Source organism: Delphinus delphis, chromosome 21 (genome assembly GCF_949987515.2).
Source record: "Delphinus delphis chromosome 21, mDelDel1.2, whole genome shotgun sequence".
Classification (NCBI taxonomy): Eukaryota; Metazoa; Chordata; class Mammalia; order Artiodactyla; family Delphinidae; genus Delphinus; species Delphinus delphis.
In genome coordinates, this window is record NC_082703.1 from 25,116,920 (window position 1) to 25,138,560 (window position 21,641).

The 21,641-nt window shown below is 56.6% G+C and overlaps 1 protein-coding gene across 1 annotated transcript; it reads left to right on the forward strand.

The window, feature by feature from the left end:
- The first annotated feature begins 920 nt into the window (after positions 1–920).
- On the forward strand, positions 921–6,828 carry KBTBD11 (kelch repeat and BTB domain containing 11). The gene has a single exon (XM_060001486.1). The coding sequence runs from the start codon at positions 921–923 to the stop codon at positions 2,850–2,852; it is 1,932 nt and encodes a 643-aa protein (XP_059857469.1). The 3' UTR covers positions 2,853–6,828.
- Positions 6,829–21,641: the final 14,813 nt, after the last annotated feature.

Consider the following 21,641-nt stretch of genomic DNA (forward strand, 5'->3'; position numbering starts at 1 on the left):
CTGACACAAGGTAGCCCTATGGAAAAATGCGAATTCCAACATTCTGTCTCTTTCTCCTATAAACAGGAACACAAAGAGCGTGGTGACATGACATGGAAACACCTGATATTCCCACAAAGGAAGTCGCAGAGGAAGGCTCCCGATGGATGAAGGAGGAAAGCCGGTCTAGTGTGTGCAGTAACTGTGTCTTCCTAACACCCACCTGGCGACTGAATCATGCCCTCCCCGCTTCCAGGTGAACATTGTCGAGGCAGGCCCATGAGGAGCGCTGCCGAGGCCAGGACACACACAGATATTGTCCGGCTGACCATCCATAAGCCTTAATCGCACATGGGAGTCACGCACAAAAAACAAGCTCCCTGGGGCGGCTCCCTGTGAAACGGCAGTAAAGTCAGTGTTCTGAAGTGTGGACTGCAGCCCGTCTCTGATTCGTTGGTCCTCAGAGACAGAGATGTGATGGAATGTGGAGGGATAAACACTGACTCAGGAAGAAATGGCAGGCCCAGTTCCTTAGGAGCACCTGACAGCTCAGTTCCGCAGAGCAGGAGCTACAGACAGAGCCGCGGCTGCGGCTGCAGGGCGGTCCTGTCCGTGGACTGATCATCACCGCGCGGTGCGGAGACCGAGCCACAAAGACCCCTGCAGACGGCCGCCGGGCGGGAACCTTGCCAGGTTCACAAGTTCAGCCGGGAGCGCGCTCGAGTCGACACACCCCTTTCGCCGGAGAGGAGAGCGGGCGGGCGCGAGGGGAGCTGCGTGCGATTGAAAACCAGTGTGGACACAAGTGAAATCTGATCGCGCGCCAGCAGAAGCGTGTGAAGCCAGGAGCCCCGGAGGAGCCATCGACCTTGGGCAGCCCGAATCCGGGCGAAGTCATGCCGGGCTGCTGAGCGGGGACGGCAGCCGGAGCGAGCGCTCGCATGGAGAGCCCGGTGGCCCCCTGCGTCCTCTACCCGGGGGACGGAGCGTGCGGCCAGGCCGGGGGCCGGGGCGGCGCTCCCGAGGCTCCGGGAGAGGGCGGCCTGCAGCCGCCGGACGCGGCGGGGGGGGAGGGCGCTGCGTCCCCGGCGCAGACACCCTGCAGTCTCAGCGCGTCCCTGTGCTTCAGCTCCGGGGACGATTCCCCGCCCTCTTGTCGCCGCGGCCGGCGGGTGGTGCAGAGGCAGTGGGAAGTCGGCAGCGCGGGCGCCGCGTCCCCGGAAGGGCGCGCGTCCCCTGAGGATCCCGTGTCCCCCGAGGAGCGCACGTCCCCAGAAGAGTCCGCGTCCCCGGAAGATCCCGCGTCCCCCGGGGAGTGCCCGCCGGCCGAGGAGCCCACGTCCCCGGAAGAGGCCGGGGACCCCGCGCCTGTGCCCCCCGGCGTCGGGCCGGAGCACGGGGAGCCCGACCTGCTCATCGAGGTGTCTGGCCGCCGGCTGCGGGCTCACAAGGCGGTGCTGGCGGCGCGCAGCGACTACTTCCGTGCGCGCGCGTCGCGGGACGTGCTGCGGGTGCAGGGCGTGGGCTGGGCGGCGCTGCGGCTGCTGCTGGCCTACGCGTACAGCGGGCGCATGGCGGGCGTGCGGCCCGACAACGTGGCCGACGTGGTGGCCGGCGCGCGCCGCCTACAGCTGCCCTGCGCCGCGCAGCGCGCCACTGACGCCGTGGCGCCGCAGCTGAGCTTGGCCAACTGCTTCGAGGTGCTGAGCGCGGCCAAGCGGCAGCGGCTGGCCGAGCTGCGCGAGGCCGCCTACCGCTTCATGAGCGACCACTACCTAGAGGTGCTGCGCGAGCCCGCCGTCTTCGGGCGCCTGTCGGGCGCCGAGCGCGACCTGCTGCTGCGCCGCCGCCTGCGCGCCGGCCGCGCCCGTCTTCTGGCCGCCGCGCTCGGCCCAGCCGGGGAGCGCGCGGGCAGCCGGCCGCAGAGCCCGTCGGGGGACGCGGAGGGCCGAGGCGACGCCGCCGTCTACTGCTTCCACGAGGCGGCGGGCGAGTGGCGCGAGCTGACGCGGCTACCCGAGGGCGCGCCGGCTCGGGGCTGCGGCCTGTGCGTGCTCTACAACTACCTCTTCGTGGCCGGCGGCGTGGGGCCCGCGGGCCCCGACGGCCGCGCGCGGCCCTCGGACCGGGTCTTCTGCTACAACCCGGCCACCGACCGCTGGAGCACCGTGCGGCCGCTGCGCCAGGCGCGCTCGCAGCTGCAGCTGCTGGCCCTGGATGGCCACCTGTACGCCGTGGGCGGCGAGTGCCTGCTCAGCGTGGAGCGCTACGACCCGCGCGCTGACCGCTGGGCCGCCGTGGCCCCGCTGCCCCGGGGCGCCTTTGCCGTGGCGCACGAGGCCACCACCTGCAACGGCGAGATCTACGTGTCCGGGGGTTCGCTCTTCTACCGCCTGCTCAAGTACGACCCGCGGCGCGACGAGTGGCAGGAGTGTCCGTGCAGCAGCAGCCGCGAGCGCTCGGCCGACATGGTGGCCCTGGACGGCTTCATCTACCGCTTCGACCTGTGCGGGGGCCGCGGCGATGCGCCGGGGGCCGGGCCTGCGGGGGGGCTCAGCGTGCTCCGCTACCACTGCCTGGCCAAGCAGTGGAGCCGCTGTGCCTCGCACCTGCGGCCCCCGGGCGCGCCGTCGGGCCTACAGCCCTTCCGCTGCGCCGCGCTGGATGGCGCCATCTACTGCGTGAGCCGCGCGGGCACCTGGCGCTTCGTGCCGCCCCCGGACGGCGAGCCCGGCGCCGGCGACGCGGGCCCCGAAGGCAGCTTCGAGCTCCAGTCGCTCCGAGCCCCCACGGACGCCCGGGGCCTGTTCTTCCCGTTCGTGCTCAACCTGCCGGAGGAGAAGCCAGACCGAGGCGAGGAGGGCGCCGCGTAGGGTGGGCCGGGTCACCCGGGCGTGTCCCTCGGCAGCCCTGGGCCAGGGGACGCCCCGTGGGCCGAGGTCCCAACTGGGAAACTGGAAGGGGCGAGGGGAGTGGAGGCGGGGAGGGAGAGAGTCGGGGGTGGGCCCCGGTGGGCCCCGCCCAGCCCACGGGATCGTTTAAAGGCTTAGAAGGTAGAAGCTTGTCGCGGGGCCTTGAAGACCTTTTGCGATGCTGTATTAAGGCCCGCTGCCTAGTCTGCATTCCTTTTGCTTTGCTTTGCTTTGCTTAATGGGGTCGATGGCAAGATGTAGGATGTGTGCAGATAGATAACCTTACAAATAAGATACAAAATACCTGAGAAAGAAAGAAACAGAATGAGAGGTGAAGCCTCCGGGTGCAGTGGGTGAGGCCTGGAGTGTACCGGGGTGTACTGTCCTCGGTATCACTCGCGGAGTGGCCGGGAGGCCAGAGCTGAGTTGTGTGGGGTACCCGGTACCATTGCTTCCTGCACCATGAGAGGGGACCTCGGGGCCACCTCCCAGAGCTGAGGTCCTAAAATAGGCCAACGTGAACTATATTAGTGGAACGACTGAAAGAAGGTCATGCTTTTTTCGGCTTGAGGTTTAAAATTATAACTGATAAGAAAAGCTTTTAAACCCTTTCTAACTTAGCTTAAAAGTTCCTGCCACATGTGGTTAACTTGCGATTGGCTCCATTCCAAATGTAGTGAGTATTAAGGGTGAAATCTTTGATTCCCAATAAGATCTGTCCAGTGAGAGCTGACAGTATCTCCTCTGTCATCACAGGGGCCCAGATATGCTCAAAGGCCCGCACACCTCAAGAGCAGGTCCTTCTCACCGCTTAACTGAGATGGGTTTAATATTTGCAAGTTAAGAGATGTTAATAATTATGTTCAGTGATGTAGTAACGAGTTGCTCTTGTTTGAGTTCTGAATCTTCGGTGACTGAATGTTTTCCAAAGCGCATGTCATCAGTAGGAAAAGCTGACAGTGGCCGTGGTGCTTGTCTGCATTAAAAGGAGCATTTGTACCCACCAGGTATGCCCAGCCGCTTTGATGTTTCATAGTGGGCTCAAAAAGAGTAGTATCCCCCCCACCCCGCAAAAGAAGGTTAAAATCCTTTCTTTTTGAGAGTTCTAAAGAATAACATACAGGCACAGTTGAACCCACTACTTTTGATGTTTTAAATATGAATTCTGTCATCCTGATGAGGGAAATTCATTTTTACAAGCGTCAGTCTAAGAAATTGTGGCGGAGTGACAGCATAGCAACGTAAGGGGAAATAACATATGTGTATAACGTAGTTTAGCAAGTAAACTACACTTTTCTAATTGTGAATTCCAGAATACCGTAGTAGAAGTAACATGAAATTCAGTACTTTGGTAGGGCACAAGGATGAAGAACAAATCTGTTGATCTTTCCTCATTTGTTATAACATTTTGCTTTCCAAGTGTGTACACACAGGGCTTACTGTTGATTAAAAGTTTAAGGATAAAGTGTATACGCTCATAGAGGCCAAGTGATCTGCATTCTGAGTCCAATCCACTTTTTTTTTAATTACAATAGGAAAAGTACACATTGAAAGGTATTGGCACATAAGTAGATGAAGTTATGTGGACCTTACTATGATTTACTCGTGGATCCAGTGATGGGGGGCTTACCTCTGTCTGTGCCAATCAGTGGGTATGTGGGACATAGGTTATGCTTTTTAAAGAGTCTGTGGTTGTGAAAGTGATGAGTTAAGCTGTTTAGGAATGATAGCTTGAATCATGCTTGCGCCAGAGCACGGGATTTACCGTTTCAGCGGGTGCGTCCTGGTGACGCGTGTGCCTGCCCGTCACTGCCCCTGACCTGAGACGATGCTCGGCCACTTGGTCCATCGTCTCAGGAAAGAAAAACAGGCTTCAGGTTGCCTGACTTCTTTGGCCTTTTGGTAGGAATAGACTGGAGACGTGGCAGGAGGAAAAGAATTGAAATCCGAAATAAATAATGTCCTTCTAAAGACATGAGCATTTCATATGATAGTACATCTTTCTCTAGACTTTCATCATTTATGGGAAAACTTTTACATGAAATGGAACCAAGCTAATATTTTCATTCCTTCCGTGTCAAACTCATGAGATATTATCACTGTGATTTTACTTGAGAAATCATTCCTATGATGTTTACGGTTTCAAAACATCAACGCTGAAAGTGGGCTTCCAAAGGAAACTCTCCCCGTGGAAGATGGGAGACCTGTTAGATGTCACGTGTGCACAGCCACACGATAACATGCCCAGCTGGAGTGTGTGTATATTATTTCATCCTTTAATTGAACGAAGAAATGCCTGGACTAGACGTAGCGTCACTTTCTGTGGGAGCTGGTCCCGGAGTCCCAGGCATTTGTCAGGATGAGATGCCCGAGGATGCCCAAGGATGGGTAGAGGATTTAGAACCTTGCAGACCACACTTCTACTAGTAATATCACTGAGAACAGAGACCAGAGCACCTGGCATGCTGAGAGGACCAGTTTAATTTGCTTTTGGAGGCCAGTACCTGGGGTGTAGGGCCAGGAGGGTGGTGCACCGATTACACCAACGGAAAAGCCACCCCATGCAAGAGCCTCGGTTTGGAGGACAGCTAGGGGAGGGGCAGGCCTGGCTGAGACTTCCCTCCAGGTCTGATGTTCCGAGGACGGATCATGTCACATTCAGCGTGATGTGCCAAGGCTGTATGCAGCTCTATTTAGAGAAACAGTTGGTGCAAAAATATTCCTGCTCTTCGATCCGTTGAGTCAAACGAAGCTAGGGCATTTACGACATCCATCCGTAGTTCACATGAAATTAAGAAACCCAGGCACACTGACATTCCCAGATATTTGAAAGAGCAGTGGCATTTTAAGGGGGAAGGTTATAATTTGGGAAAGCTCGATCTTTTGGTTAGCTCACAAGCAATGACTTTTGTATTGTTAATCAAGGTTCATTTGGGATCCGAAGGAATGGGGTTAAGACGTCTTCACTTCCTTTCTGTTTTTACCTTTGGTTCGGGGAACAGCCGCAGTGCCGGCGTGGCCTCTGGCAGCTTTACGGGACTGGATTTGGAACTCGGTGACTCGATTTCTGAATCTCTGGCAGCACCAATCTCCTTTCGTTGAAGACAATGGAAGTTCTTTTGCCACTTAGTTAAAACTCCTCGCTTTGTATCAGTTTTGCTACAAATCCTTGAAATGAATCACCGGCTGCATTCCTGTTAATTTCTGGTGTCCCTTCAGTAATTCTGGAGCTGCTGTTTGATCTGTGGGTCTCTTGGGTAACTTCCTGTGAAAGATTTTGAAGTGAGATGCAATGTTTTTGAGGTCCTTTGTGTTTTCCTGAAGTTAAGATGGTTTCAGGACATAATCTGTTGTAACGCCTTCCTGGGGCGATGTGTAAACAGAAGCGCTCTCTTGTGTTCTGTTTTATTGTAGACGCTTTCCTAGCTTACAAAATGTTTTGTTTTGGTGTTTTTAAAAAATATATCAGTGTCCTTATTGTTCCCTTTCCTCTGCAATATCATTATTCATGGGAAGATAAGAAGAGCTAAAGATGAGAACGTGTCATCTTCTGGTTGCGTCTGAACGTATGTCAGCGGCCACGTTCTCTACACTTTCCCCCCTTCCAGGAAGGTGCCTGGACCACAGGAGCTGGCAGGGCACTTCGTACCTGCTTGGTGAATTGGTTTGAGATGAATTGAACTAAAGGCCTAGATGTGTTCTCATGCGAGATGAAAGCTCCTCTGAGGCTTTTGAAAGCTGTAAGCAGTGCTGCAGTGTGGCCGGGTATTAAAGGCAAACAGGTGTCTTGAAGACACAGTTCAGGCCGGCTGATGCTTTATGGGTCAATGCTTCAGTTTCTAGGTCCTGGGTACCAATCGCGTAAAACCTTGTACGTCTGTCTGTTTATCCTGAGATGAAATAAATCACTGGGCGATGCCAGCGCTCCTGAAACCTGCGCAGCTGTTCTTGTGTCTTTTCTTAGGAGCGGAGCCCTGGGTGGGGGTCCTTGCCTGGGAATGTGCTCCCGGGGCTGGGAGATTCCGGCCCGACCTGCGAGGCCCAGGGCTGGAGTCCCCCGTCTGAATGTGGAATCCGGGGACTCCGGAGGGTCCGTGCAGCTCCGGTTCTAAGCCAGGGGGTCTCTTCGTACTCATCAGGTGCATATGAACCCCTTGGTCCCCCCTTTCCTCACCTGTCCCCTCGGCCAGCAGGCTGTGGGCCGCCCCCCGTCTCTGCTTCCTGGAGAGGCTGTCCTCTACGACACGATGTTGGTTGTGGGTTAGGAGAGTTGGTGTGGACACAGGAGAAGCAGGAGCCAGGCTGGCGGGGGTGAGGTTATCACACAGCCCGGAGAGGGGTCCGCGCACAGCTGGCTTCGTCGGGGACGCAGCGCAGGGGCGAGGGGAGAGCTGTTCTTAGGGTTCCCGTGAACAGCTGGGCACAGCTGCTCTGAACGATCCCCAGGGCTGGCAGGGGCCCCTGCTCCGCCCGGGGTGCCAGGCAGGGGAGATGTTCGCTCGTGTGAGGCAGGGCTGGGGGCGGCAGGGGCAGGATTGGCAGGGCTGGGGGGGGGGATGGTTGAGAGACTGCTCCATGTGCTTCGCCGTCTCTCAGGAATCCCGGGCCCTGGGAGGAGAGGCTCTCCCGGGTCAAATCATCACACAACAGAGAAAATAAGAAACGAGGCCTCACCCAACTGTGGAGCCCACGGCCCAAGCCCCACAGAGGGTTGGGGGCCGATGAGTGCATCGGGTGAAGCTGGAAGCGCGTCCCTGGGTTCCGCCGCTCCCCCTCCATTTCCCGAAAAACACCTCCTCCCTCTGGCGTCCAGAGGGGCACAGAATGGGGGCCTGAGGGGACTGTCTCCTGCTCTCCTGCCCTACCCACCAAGTTCAGAATAAACTGAGAAATAGGCTCAGCGGCCGAGCAGACACTTAGCAGCACAGGAGGGGAGAGAAAGTGGAATTTGGGTTGACTGACCAAGTGGCTGGTACACGCCACTGGAATCGGGCCACGGGATCCGGGCCTGCAGGTCCACAGGAGTCGCTGGATTGTACACACTAAAAATTTTCCATCTACTGTGATGTTCTGACCTCTTAGGTCCCGCCTGGCTGCGGCGAGATGGCCCCCCTTCGCCCCCGCCAGCCAAGGGCCCAGCCAGGAGCCCGCCTGGGACCTATGCCAACAGCCCGGCCAGGCCCGGCCTCCTCCGCCTGCCCCGCCCCCGGGGAGGTGACCCTCCTCTGCCTGAAACACCCAGGCCGGGCAGCTCAGGGCAGCCCTGTCGCCCAAAGCCCAGCAAAATCACTAAAACCGGCCAACCGCACGCCTCTTATCTCTAGGGCCCTGTGAGTAGCACGGCATTTTTCATTCAGTGGCTTCTCCGTGCTGTCACTCAGTCAGCTTGGTAAACTAACGCCCGGCACAGACGGACGCCTGCGCCTTGCAGGGGGAGATCCGAAAGGGAGAGCCCAGTGCGAGGGGCAGGGCGTGCCCCCAATCCAGCACGCAGCTCCCCCGCCTGCCCTGGGGCGAGGTGGGTGCGGCGAGGTGCAGAGAGACGTCAGGAGTACCCCCTGGAAATGTCCTCCGCGTGGGAAGAGGGGAGTGGGGGTGTCCTCCCCCGGCCTCTGGGGTAGCCGTTTCCTGTACGTGAGGGGAGGTGAGCCGTGTGCATTTCAGAGCCGGGGGGAGGAGCCTGTCTAGAGGTTGTCCACTGCACCCTGTTGAGTTTCGAGCCGGAGTTTGGACGAGTGTGGCAGACGTGGGCTGTTGCACACAAGGTCTCCGGCGCTCTTTGCTCTGACCCTCTGCCGCGCACGGAAGCGTCAACCGCAGCCGCTTTGGGAGGGGCATGCAGGGTCTGAGACAGACCAGGGCGGCAGAGGTGGGTCATGGCTTCAGCACCAGTACCGGGCAAGCAGTTCTGACGCACACGGTGGAGAGATGGCCTGAAGCCCTGGACGGAAGGGTTCTGTGACGGGGATTCAGGGCGAGGCTCTGACGGGCAGGAGAGCCAGAGGTCGTCTCCTCGATGTGCCTTGGAGCCTGCATCCCTCAGCTCCGGAGGAGAGAGCACGCGTCCTTCTGCACACCCCAGTCTTGAGCCGCTCGGCAGCTCTGCCGGTTCCGTCACACCGACACTCCTTACTCAGCCTCCTGGGATGGAAAGTGTGTAAAAACGCGGTGCACGCCCCCTTGTTTGCACTGGACGTGAGTATGGACTCCAGTGTTGCTGTTAACTTGTGGGGATTCTTTGAAATTTTACTTTTCCCTCTTGAGAACATTTATTTTTTCATGGCAGGGGATGCGGCTAACAGAGCATTGTTCTTAAACAGCATTTTCTTCTGCAGAAATAGAGTTAAACCCGAACGTACCCATGGCTTCATGTTTTTCTCCTGCTGAGTCTTGGGATTCTGATAAAGAGTTAAAATGATTTTCTTGGCCTTTGGCATCTCTTCAATTAGATGAAATGGCACAAAACACACGGGCTTCGCAGACAGATGATGAATCCTATAAGGAACGTTGGGGCAGATGAAGGATGTGGTGAGAAGTCACAGAAGTCTAATATTCCCGCCCAGTGAGAAGGAAGGATGTTTTCTAACCTCTTCAGACAAATTCAGTTAAATCTATTTTTAGGAAGATTTCCTTGTGCACAGTTCTTTGGAGGTCATAAACAAAGCACCACATTGAAGACTTCCGTTCGGGCTGGTAGGCGGTGTCCCTACCCCGTGTCACTAACTGCAGAGGGGCCTGGGCACTGCAGTCAGGTGGATGCCCCGTAACTGCCTGACTGATTTCCTGCGTCTTAGAAGACGCCCCCAGACCTTTCAGCAAAGGAAATCAAGCATTTGAATGCACCCAGCCTCATCCCAAAGAATTCATGCTGTAAACACGATATTGGGGTGTCTCAGAGGGTGGGTACCAACCACTGACCACTGGTCATCAGGGATGGGAACTCGGGATTTCCCTGGTGGTCCAGTGGTAAAGAATCTGCCTTCCAATGCAGGGGACGCAGGTTCGATCCCCTCTCTCCACAGTTTTGCCCTTTCCAGGATGTCGTAGAGTTGGAATCACACAGTCTGTAGCCTTTTCAGATTGGCTTCTTTCACTCAGGTATATGCATTGAAGGCTCCTTCATGCCTTTTCACGGCTTGAAGGCTCGATTCTTTTTAGCCCTAAGGAAATACTCCGTCGTCTGGATGTGTCACTGTTAGTTTATCCATCGCCTACAGAAGGACACCTCGGTTGCTTCCAAGTTTTGGCGATTATGCATAACGTGTGCAGGGTTTCGTGTGGAACCGACAGGGTTCTAAATCCATGGGGAGGACGCGGCACGAATCTCACCCTCTGGCCTTTGTCATCTCCCTGGGGAATGACCATTTCTGGGGTGGCTCTGTCGCTCTCCCACACAGACCCCCTGGTGGCTTGCTAGCACACCTCGGTGGACCCCAGACTCCAACCCTGGCCCACACGGCCCCACGATCAGCTTCTGCCAACCTCTGCACGCCATCCCTACTGTTCCCCCACCTTCACGCTTTTCCAGGCACTCGGGCTGTCTTGCTGGTCCTCACCTGGGCCATGCTTGTGCCTGTCCCACAGTGTTTGCTGTTGTCCCCTCTGCCAGGGCCCTCTGTCCCCACGCCTCCGGCCCCCCATGTCCACCTGTCTCTCTCTCAGTCCTGCCCAGGAGACAGCCTTCGACACCACCCTCCAACCCAGCCACTGTCTGTCCACTCAGCCTGCTTTGCTTTCCTTGCTGGCTCTTGTTAATATCTAGTTAGGTCGTGTCTTTATTTTATTTTGCGGTACACGGGCCTCACTGTTGTGGCCTCTCCCGTTGCGGAGCACAGGCTCCGGACGCGCAGGCTCAGCGGCCATGGCTCATGGGCCCAGCCGCTCCGCGGCATGTGGGATCTTCCCGGACCGGGGCACGAACCCGTGTCCCCTGCATCGGCAGGCGGACTGTCCACCGCTGCGCCACCAGGGAAGCCCCCGTGTCTTTATCTTTATTATCCATTACGTCGTGTCCTTATTGATAACGCCCAGTGTGTCATGTCTTTATTATGACTATCCTGTTCTATCAGGCCTTTGCTATCATTATTTTTTAATTAATTAATTAATTTTGGGCTGCATTGGGTCTTTGTTGCTGCACACGGGCTTTCTCTAGTTGCGGCGAGTGGGGGCTACTCTTCGCAGTGGTGCGTGGGCTTCTTATTGTGGTGGCCTCTCTTGTTGCACAACACGGGCTCTAGGCGTGTGGGCTTCAGTAGTTGTGGCACAAGGGCTCAGTAGTTGTGGCTCGTGGGCTCTAGAGCGCAGGCTATAGTTGTGGTGCATGGGCTTAGTTGCTCCGCGGCATGTGGGATTTTCCCGGACCAGGGCTCGAATCCGTGTCCCCTGCATTGGCAGGCGGATTCTTAACCACTGAGCCACCAGGAAAGCCCAGGCCTTTATTATTGTTATCCAATTAGATCACGTCTTTATTGTTAATGTCTATTGTGTCATGTCGTTCTTATTATCCATTTATATCAGGTCTTTCTTATAGTTATCCACTTATGTCTTTATTATTATCCATGTAGATCACGTCTCTGTTGTTACTATCCAGTTAGAGCAGGTCTTTTTCTGTTTGCTGTGGTCTGTGGTCCCCAAGCTCTGTGAAGACATGGGTGGGCCTGGTCGTTTGACCCCTGCGTCCCCAGAATCTCGGTCAGCTGCTGGGATGGCGGGCGCTCGGCTGGCACCTGTGAGCCGTGGGCACCGCGGATGAGCGCAAGATGATCTGCAGGGCAGCGTGTCCCATCCAGGAGCCCCACCGCCAGGCCCGGGATCTTGGAGAGGCGCTTATGTGGAGGAAACAGAGCGCCCAGCTGCTGCCCTGATGGAGGTGAAAACCCTGTGGCTCCGGAAGTGACTGGCACCTACCTGGCCATTTTATGTTTCCCTGTGAAAATCCACGGTCCAAGCAGCCTTTGGAAGGCGCATGGGCAGGTAGGGCCATTAGCTCAGCGAGCAGGCCCCCGATTCTTCTGTAGGAGAATCTGCCAAACCCAAACTCAAACACATGCTCACGTTTCACTCTCCCCTCTCTCTCCTCCCCGGCCGTCCTCCAGCTCCACTCTCACGGGCCTGTGTCCACAGCGTCCCAGCCCAAAGCTCCCGCGTCTCTGGCCCCCGATCCTTCCAAAGCCACTGTCTCGCTCACCACACCCGAGTCTCATCAGGACGTCTTGGGAGCCACTGTGCCTCCCTCCAGATCAAGGCTTGGGTGTGACTGTGAGTTTCCTGACCTTTGAAGCCCGTCGAAGACAAACACAGCTGGACTTCAGTTGAAGCAGTGACAACAGGCTCTGTTCAGTTCCCACCCACGGCGGGGAGAGCCGAGGGCCCCTGGGGTTCACGCAGGGGTAATGGCGCCTCAGCAGGAGGCTGAAGGAGCGGGGATGGGAGAGAGGGGACCAGCAGGCGGTGCCGACGTCCGTCCCTGTTCCGCAGCCGGGCCGCGTGTCTGTAGCTGACAGTTGCCAAGTTGGGGATGCACCCTCCCCAGGGCCGCACCCTCCCCAGGGCCTGGGAGGCCAGCCCGTCCTTCCTGAAGGCTCCATCTCGAGGGCGTGGTGCTCAGGCCCCTGAGAAGGATGCTTCCGAGCTGTGGGAGGGTACATGGGCATCTCAGAGGGACAGAGGAAGGACCCACACTTGTCACCCCTTTTTAGTAAACGCTCTGAAAGGCCAGGGCTACGGCCGGGTGTGGGTGGGACAGATGGTGAATTCCCCCGGCGACCCTGAGCTTTTGGGGCAGGTGTTTCCATGGGGTCTGGGCCCCCCAGGACACAGCCTCGGGCCAGCGGCCCTGCTGGAGTTTGGTCGAGGGTCCTGGTATCACAGCTCGGATGGAGTGGTTGATGTGCAGAGCCCAGAGTCCTCAGGCAGACAGAATAAACCCAGCTGGGGGAGATACTCAGGCACTAGTGAGATTCAAATCCAAACCCACTCCTTTTTCTGCAGATTTGACGTTAATCCTTCTAAGGCGCTCTGAAAACATCTTCTTCTGCTCCCCTGGCATAAGTCGGAAACCCTCTAACTTGAGCAGTAATGGTACAGTGGGCTTGCACATACAATCTAAGGAAAAGTTCCATATATCAGAAACATCCGTCACGCCCATGGCTGTGGTTTCAGTATTGTGTAACCTTTAGGTATACTGCACACGCCGAGTCAGGCAACAGGCCCCCAGAATAATCTACGAGTAACCTGATATCAAGGCTGTTAGGTCACAAAGGCTGTTTTCCTTTGACAGCGCCCTGGGACACGGGAGGTCGAGGCTTAGCCCCCCATATCCAGCACAAGAACTGGCCAGCAGCTGTTGGCGTTTAGAGAGTGTTTACTCTTCAGATGCGATTTTGTGATTCAAGCGGTAACTTATAGAAGGATGTGGGCGCATCTGCTGCTCTAGAATCAGGTTTGCTTTGGGTCTGAAACGGGCCCAGGATGGCGACCCGGGATGAGCGGGGAGGGCAGCCGGGTGCCCGGACGCAGTACGACGGCCGTGACTCCTCAGGCCTGGTCTATGACTTCCATCAGGGTGCAGCGTCCTGGAAAGTCCTCCAAGGCAGGTCACAAACGATTCTAGCAAATAACCAGACCTTTGGAGCAGCTGGCTCAGCTCTCCCACTGCGTGAACATTGCCGGGGCGATTTCCGGGTTTTCTTTGCCCACTTTTTCTGCTGTTCAGCCTCCCATTACCTTTTCCTTGGAGAGACTCTGTAACCGACACCCTGATTTCCCAGGCCGAGTTTTGCACGGCAGGTGCTTTCCTGCCTTCCGTCCTGCTCTGTAAACACCCAGGGACAGGAAAACAGCAGAGGAGTGTCCACGGCCTTCCTTTGTGTGTGTGTGTGAAAGCGACTGTGGGAATCAGCCGCTCCCGGCAGACAAAGGCTCTTTCTCTCCGCCGGCCTCCGGTCTGAATCTCCTACTGTTTTCTGGGTTCCAGTGGGACGGCGTCCAGGAGCAAATGAGGAACCTCGCAGGGGCCTCTGCTGCTGAGAAAGGTGACCGCAGTGGAGAAAAGAGCCGAGGCATCTGTTAATTCCTCACAGTTTTCCTTAGCAGTTAAAGGGCTTTCTGTGATGGGCTTGCTGTGTTCTTTTCAGGTCGAGGTCTGAGGATTTATGTCTGGGTCAGGGAAGTCATCCTCTAACCCTTGGCCCCAAGGAATGATGGTCTGCCCCGTCTGGTTACTGATCATTGATTTGGCACAATTCAAATGCATTAAACCTAAACAGAGACTCGTGTTCTAGGGAGGGGCGATAGTACACAACCATAAGTAGGAGCTGTTATCTCAACAGTGGTGGAATTCCCGTTGCGCCGGAGCCGCAGACAGAACGAGACGCAGCTGGGGGCTGGGGGGGCGGAGTGGCCAGCTGTGAGGACCCCAGCTGTGAGCAGGCCTAGCGCAGCTGTGTCTATGCTGCCGGCACGACCGGGGGTCCTGAGCATCAGGGAAGGCTTCCTGGAGAACGTGGTACCCAGCCAGGTGGAGGATGGACCCCAGGACACTGCACTCTGGGGGGCTGAGCCTGACAGGTGAGGGGTGGCACGTGGCCGAGCAGGGCCGGCCGTGGGCTCGCTGTGGTTCTGGGGAGCGTGTCAGAGGCCAGGGAAGAGGCAGGAGGACCATGTGTGGCTGGTCAGTGCCTCCCGGGGGCCCAGTGAGGCTTCGGAAGCTGGTGGGGTCAGAGGAGGATGGGGTGAGGGCCGTCGACACCTGCACGAAGCCGAGGCCGGGAGGACCGCGTGTCAGGGCTCATGGGGCCTGGACCAACCCGCCTCTCACCTACTCGCTGTGGGGGGGGAGGCACGTGCGTCCTCGGGGTGTTGCTGACACGAGAGCGCGGCCACCACAGATGGGAGTGAGCGAGGCCCACGCCCAGGGCTGTGACCACAGAGAGTCCAGGGCTGCTGGGCTTCTGTCCCTCCAGGAGCAGGGACACAGAGGAGGAAGGGTCCCCCATGCCCCCGGGAGATGAGGGAGGAGTGAGCTCCATCTTCCAGAAAAAAAGCCAGCTTTCCATGGCCTTGAGGTCACGGGAGACAGTGTTAGGGACCAGAGACCCTTGGGCCCTGACTGCTTCCCACCCCCCTCCTCCGTTTCCCCGTGAACCCTGGGCTCAGAGGAGGCAGAGGCTGGGAGATGGCGTCCCGGAGACCCAGGTAGGTGACCCCGGCCTGGCCAGGAGCCCAGGACCCTTTCTCTGTTCAGCCGCCACCTGCAGATCACGGAAATGCTGACTCGGTGACCTGCTCGGTGTCACCCCTTCCTGTTTCCTCCTGCTCCTCGCCCACGGCTACCTCCACACCACCCTCCACCTTCGCTGGAGCTCCTGCACCCGAGCGCCTGTGCCCACGCGCCTGTGCCGACGCCCCTGAGTCCATGCCCCTGCGTCCACTCCCCTGCGTCCACACCCCTGCGCCCACGTCCCTGCATGCACGCGCCTGCACCCACGCCCCTGCACGCACGCCCCTCCGCCCACGCCCCTGCGCCCACGCCCCTGCACCCACGCCCCTGCACGCACGCGCCTTCACCCACGCCCCTGCGCCCACGCCCCTGCACGCACGCCCCTCCGCCGACGCCCCTGCACCCACGCCCCTGCGCTCACGCCCCTAAGCCCACGCCCCTGCACGCACGCGCCTGCACCCACGCCCCTGCACGCACGGCCCTGCGCCCACGCCCCTGCGCCCACACCCCTGCACCCACGCCCCTGCGCTCACGCCCCTAAGCCCACGCCCCTGCGCCCACGCCCCTGCGTCCACTCCCGTGCGTGCACACTCCTGCGCCCATGCCCTTGCGCCCACGACCCTGCGTCCACTTCCCTGCGTCCACACCCCTGCATCCACGCCCCTGCGCCCACGCCCCTGCACGCACGCACCTGCACCCACGCCCCTGCGTCCACACCGGTTCCCCATTTCCCTCCAGCCTCTGCAGGCACCTCCTCCGTCAGCACAGCCCCCGCCTTCTCACGCACTCCCCACCTCCCCCCCTCTCCTGTCACCTCTCTGTCTGCCACCAATAGGCTGACTGTTCCTAGAAAACACTGCCAACCAGAACCAATGTTGAATTCATTATTTGAGACATCGAGAGGGGGCTGACTTTCTCCTCCTCTCTGCCCTGTTCTGGGTCTTCATTTATAAAGGTGACTGGGTGATGGCAGGGAGAAATCGGTCTCATGTTACAGTCCCCTGGAAAGAGGGCACAGCTGGCCACGCCGGGCACGTGGGGGGATGGCCAGGGGGTCAGGGGGCGGAGGACAGGACGGAGGGAAGACTGAGGGCACGGCCTTTACTGGGGTTTCCTGGGGAAAGGCAGGCGGGGCAAGGGGAACACGTACGATTGGCTGCTTTTAGTGATTTTGCCGGGCTTTGGGTGACAGGGCTGCCCCGAGCCGCCAGGCACCCGGCCCGGGTGTTTCGGGCAGAGGAGGGTCACCTCCCCGGGGGCGGGGCAGGCGGAGGAGGCCGGGCCTGGCCGGGCTGTCGGCGTAGGTCACAGGCGGGCTCCTGGCTGGGCCCTTGGCTGGCGGGGGGTTGTCTCTGCCCAGCCAGGCGGGACTTAGGATGTCAGAGCATCACAGTAGACAGAAAATGAAAGCCAGGACGATGCACTGTCTCTGAGACAAAGTTCACTCCTCTAGCTGCGACTCCCTGGCTGCCACCTCTGACCCCCACCCCGACTGCTTCATCCTCCTTAGCCCAGACCTGCGACGTCTCTGGGGGCCTCCACCCTCCTGCTCGTCGTTGGGGGGGGGTGTGTCTGCTCGGGATGTCACCTGTTCCAGCCACACCCCCCTCCCCCCTCCAGCCGCCTGGTGTGTTTCAGCCCCGGATCTCTTTCTGTCCTTCACAGTGTTGGTCACAACTTGTAATTGGACTACTCAGTTGTTTATAATCAAATTGTTAATCAAAACCAATGATTACATACACTTAACTGTTGATAAAACTGATCAATGCTCAATTCACCACGTCAGTCCATCCATTTACTATTTACTTTATTTTTAGGCCATCCTACTAAACCGTGAGTCCCTGGAGGGCAGAGACGTGTCCGTGGTTTCATTTTTGAGTTCCCGGTGCATTTCACATGGCTGGTGTGTCAGCGCTGAGGCAGGTTTAGCCACGAATAGCGGAGACTCAAGCCAACAGCAGCTTAAGGGGTTTAGAAGTGTGTGTCCCTTTCCTTCCTGTGACAGGAGGAACTCAGCTCTGCATCTGAGTCACAGGCTGGTGGGGGCGGGGGCAGGCATCCCTCCTTTCAGCACAAGCTGGACTCAGTCTTAGGGCTGCACCGCTACAGGGAGGAGGGGGTGATGCTGTAGCCGCCACGTGCGTCCCGAGTGAGCGCAGACAGAATGGGAAGCTGAGGGGGTGGGAAGCTGAGGGGGTGGGAGGCGGAGCTGCCGCGATGCCCCTGCCCACCTCCTACTTCTGTTTCGTTTTTGTTTTTTTCAGTTCCAATAGCAAGTACTCAGTCCCACCCCACACAGCTGGGCAACTTCTAAGCAACAGAAATGCCAGCAGGAATCAGCTGTCTTACGGATCAGTGTTTTCAAACCTCGCGTTGTGGCTCACGTGTCAGGAAATCAGTTTGCTGGGATGCAGCCTGACGTACGAGTTGAAATAGGCAGAATTACCAATATCAGAGCTTCTTTCTCTCTCTCACACACACGTGCCCTCTGGGGCAATGGGAAGAGGCCTTTAACATTGCACCTGCTGCCCTCCTGTGCCTGCCTGTCTGCCCTCCTCTCCTGTCCATAAGACGTCTGGTGCCACGTGCCCAGTGATCTTTGCATCGTTTGTGATTTCCAGTTAGAGATCATGGAGACTGCGTCAGAGAAACAGGACCAGTAGGAGGTACAGAGATAGATAGATAGATACTGATATCAGTATAGACACATAGATGAACATCTGTGTTTGTATACATACATAACTACATCTGTCTCTAGAAAGACACTTGTGAAGTATTCGCTCACGTGACGCTGGAGACAGAGAAGCCCTGTGATGGGCTGTCTTGGAGCTGAAGGTGCAGGGTGGCCGAGGGGGCAGCTTGAGGCCTGAGAGCTGGAGGGCTGCTGTGTAGACCCCAGTCCGAGTCTGAGGGCCTGGGAGCCAGGAGTGCCCGGGACAGAGGTTGGGCTCAAGCAGAAAGGTAGAGAGAGTGCGTGTACCCCACTTTGTCTTTTGGTTCTGTTCGGGCCCGCAGTGGATGGGGGGATGCCACCAGACACACCCAGAAATGATGTTTACTCAGAAATCAGGGCAGCCCTGGGCCCCGTGGAGTCGACACGTGAAACCAACCATCACAGAGGCAAATACATTTGACACGACAGAGGCAGCCCTGGAGGTGGAGAGAGAACCCGGACGAAGAAGCCGGTGGACGGTGCCCACCCGGCGCAGCCGGTCCCACTGCTGCTGTTCTATTTAGAGAGATAATTTATACCTTTCCGTTCCGAATTCCATGTGCAGTATTTTCGCCTCAGAACAAGAAGGGGGGAAATGCTTGGGCCTCCTCCGCCGGATGGGACGATTCTGGGGCCTCCGGGTGTCTGTCTAGAACCCCGGGCCCCGCGTCCCAGGCTGTGATGGGCAGCGCTGCGTCCAATACCACCATCTGCTGGACAACGGGAGACATTACACTTTAGAGCCAACTGTGAACTGAATACTCAGGACGTTGAATTGGGGAAAGAGCCAGATGTTTTAAATGACGTTACAGCTACTATAACATAGATCAGGGCATGTAAGATACTTTCAAAACCCTTTTATGTACACTTAACATTACTTAAAGTGCATCCACACAATAAATGCTTGTTAATTAGAGAATAGAGATGCATCTCTATTTTCAAAGGTGACGCGCCCTACGACGAGTTAAATGCTCCAGGGACACACATTTCTGTTAATAACACGACACACGGTAGGCTCCTTCATGTGTGCCCACCACGGTGTGTGAAAGTCACCGTCAGGAGTGAACAAACGTGGCTTCCTGCTATCAACAGGGGCCTTCTGGAAAATCTCACATAGCAGCCCACAGTTATTAAGGAGGCTAGAAAAATTATATCCAGGATTTATAATATAAAAGATTAGGAACCTAAGCAGAACACTCGAGGAAGTGTTCCCGTTCGGCAACCACAAGTTCATGGGATATTGAGGAAGTGATGCCTCTGTCTCATTTATCCGACAGTATCTCCTTCTGAGGAGATGCTTCCCCAGCTGCTTGTCCAAGCCCGCAAGCCGGCCAGGCTCCGGGCCCCTTCCCTGCTCTGCTTCCCCGCAGTGCAGACCACCGGCCAGCGTGTTTGTGTGAACTCTCTGGGTCCTGTCTTACTGTGACCTCTGGTGTTTTGACCACAAATGTGAACAGTGCCCGCACACAGTGGGTGCACAGTAGCAGGGGCTGGTGGACAGGTGTGGGCTTCGGAAGGGCCCACATCCTCTTCATGACACACCCCCGTGTCCTGGGCCCTTCCTTTCACAGCCCTCTCTGGCCCTGGCAGACGAGTTTTCAGAAGTCACGCACAGTTTGTCTGAAATGACTAATCCCCAGCAGAGGGCCTGGCCCCCACACGCACTGGATTTGTTCATCTGTGTTAACCCAACATCTTTCTCTTCAAAATTTCAAATCATGTGGAAAGTTAAGTAAGCGAATATTCCCGTAGGTATATTTCTGGAGCATCCTTCTCTCTCGGGGGAAAAGGTTTACATGTGGCGGCCGTTCTTTCATTTAAAAGGCAAATGACAGGCGGTCACAGGATAAAGGCTCACGGAGGAACTTGGCCCGAGGAAGCTGGCACACCGTCCCTTTGGGTTTCCTGGAAGCTGACCCAGAGAAGTGATGGGGACCTTCGGGGCAGCGGATGTGGGTACCACGGGCTCTGGGTGAGCGGGGTTCATTCCTGAGGACATCAGCCTCCTAATGTGTGCCAGGAGGGGCCGGACTATATCTTTAGGACCATTTTCTCTCTCTGGGATCCTGTGCAGCCCACACGAGAGAGAGGGGTGGAGTTTGAAATGTCACCGCCTTTCCGGGAGCACAGTTATGTTTTTGCAAAAAAAATTATGTAGTGTCTTGGGTACACCAGCTGGTATGGGTCAACTATTTCAACACAGAATTTTGCTGGCGGGAAAACCTAGCGCACAAGCCCGTTTTCTTGTTTGTTTGCAAGAATAAGTAAGCGCTGGGACACGGAGCCCTCCAGCGGGCATGGGGTCCTGGACTGTCTGAAGCAGCGGGGTAAATACTACGAATGTTATAGATTATTCTGAGCTAATGATCCCGAAACTCCCAGCTAACACACCAGCTAATGTTCTTCACGTAAATATTTGACGTGGTTGAAAAATTAGGTTGCTTGATAGAGGAATGCAACAAACACGAATTGAATTGACATTGTTGGAGAGAAGAAAGAAGACTGAGTATTCTAGGTCCTTTGCTCCCTGCTAGTGCCTGGGATGTAGTGTTTCTCTCAGGCAAAGGGAGTGTGTGGTGAGAGCTGGCGTATGTGGCAGGGGTTGAGGCACTAATTAAAACCCCAGGAGCCAATGCTGACTTGTCACTTGAAAGGTGACGCCCCCAGGTTGGCATACAGAGACTGTCTGTAGAGTTTATACTGCATTCTTCCGTCACACCCTCAAATGCTTCTAGAAGGGTTTACCTGTAAAACGTTTCATTTGTGTATTCAAATGTAAATCCACACATACCAATTCTGTGCTGCCGTTAAGTCATCATTGGTTTTCGCATTTATTTGGAGAAGAAGACTTTTGGCGGGTAAGTCACCCAGTTCCCATGGCTTCATCCTCCACACCTGACTTAGGAAGAGTGAAAGCATCACACTCACGCTGCATCCACACACCTTGGTCATTGTGATTCTAGACTTTGCTTGACTGCACGACAGACTTTTTTTTGTTTTTTTTTTTGGCTGCATTGGGTCCTCGTTGCTGCGCACAGGCTTTCTCTAGTTGCGGCGAGCGGGGGCTACTCTTCGTTGTGGTGCGCGGGCTTCTCACTGGGGTGACTTCTCTTGTTGCGGAGCACGGGCTCTAGGCGCCCAGGCTTCAGTAGTTGTGGCTTGTGGACTCTAGAGCGCAGGCTCAGTAGTTGTGGCGCACGGGCTTAGTTGCTCCGCAGCGTGTGGGATCTTCCTGGACCAGGGATCGAACCCGTGTCCCCTGCACTGGCAGGTGGATTCTTAACCACTGCGCCCAGGGAAGTCCTGCACGATAGACTTTCTGTGTGTCGCTTAAGATTTGAAAGCTGTGCTTTCCGGCAGGAGGGCCAGAAGCGTGAGGCGAATAGTGATGCCGATTGGCTGCCTACCCGACAGGGGTCTGGGGACATCCCTTTCAGGTGGCAGGTCAGCATGGGCGCCTGGGGGGGTTAATTCATAAGTCGACTTCCTACCACTTACCCCCAGCACACTTTACACATTTTCTCTGCCTGAGGACAACAAACTGCTCTTTTAATTAACTTTTTGCATCTACGACAGGAAAGAAAAAAACACCATCCTATAACTTAGATGATCTGGACCAGCAGTCAGCCAGCTTTGTCTGTAAAGGGCCAGAGAATAAGTATTTTAAGTTTGGTGGACCTACTGGTCTTTGTGACACGCCTTCTTTGTTTTTGTTTGTTTTGTTTTAACATCCCTTTAAAAATGTAAAAGCCATTTTGGCTTAAAGGCCGCTGAACTTGGCCTGAAGGAATACACAGCCCTGGGTCAGGCATGCCCC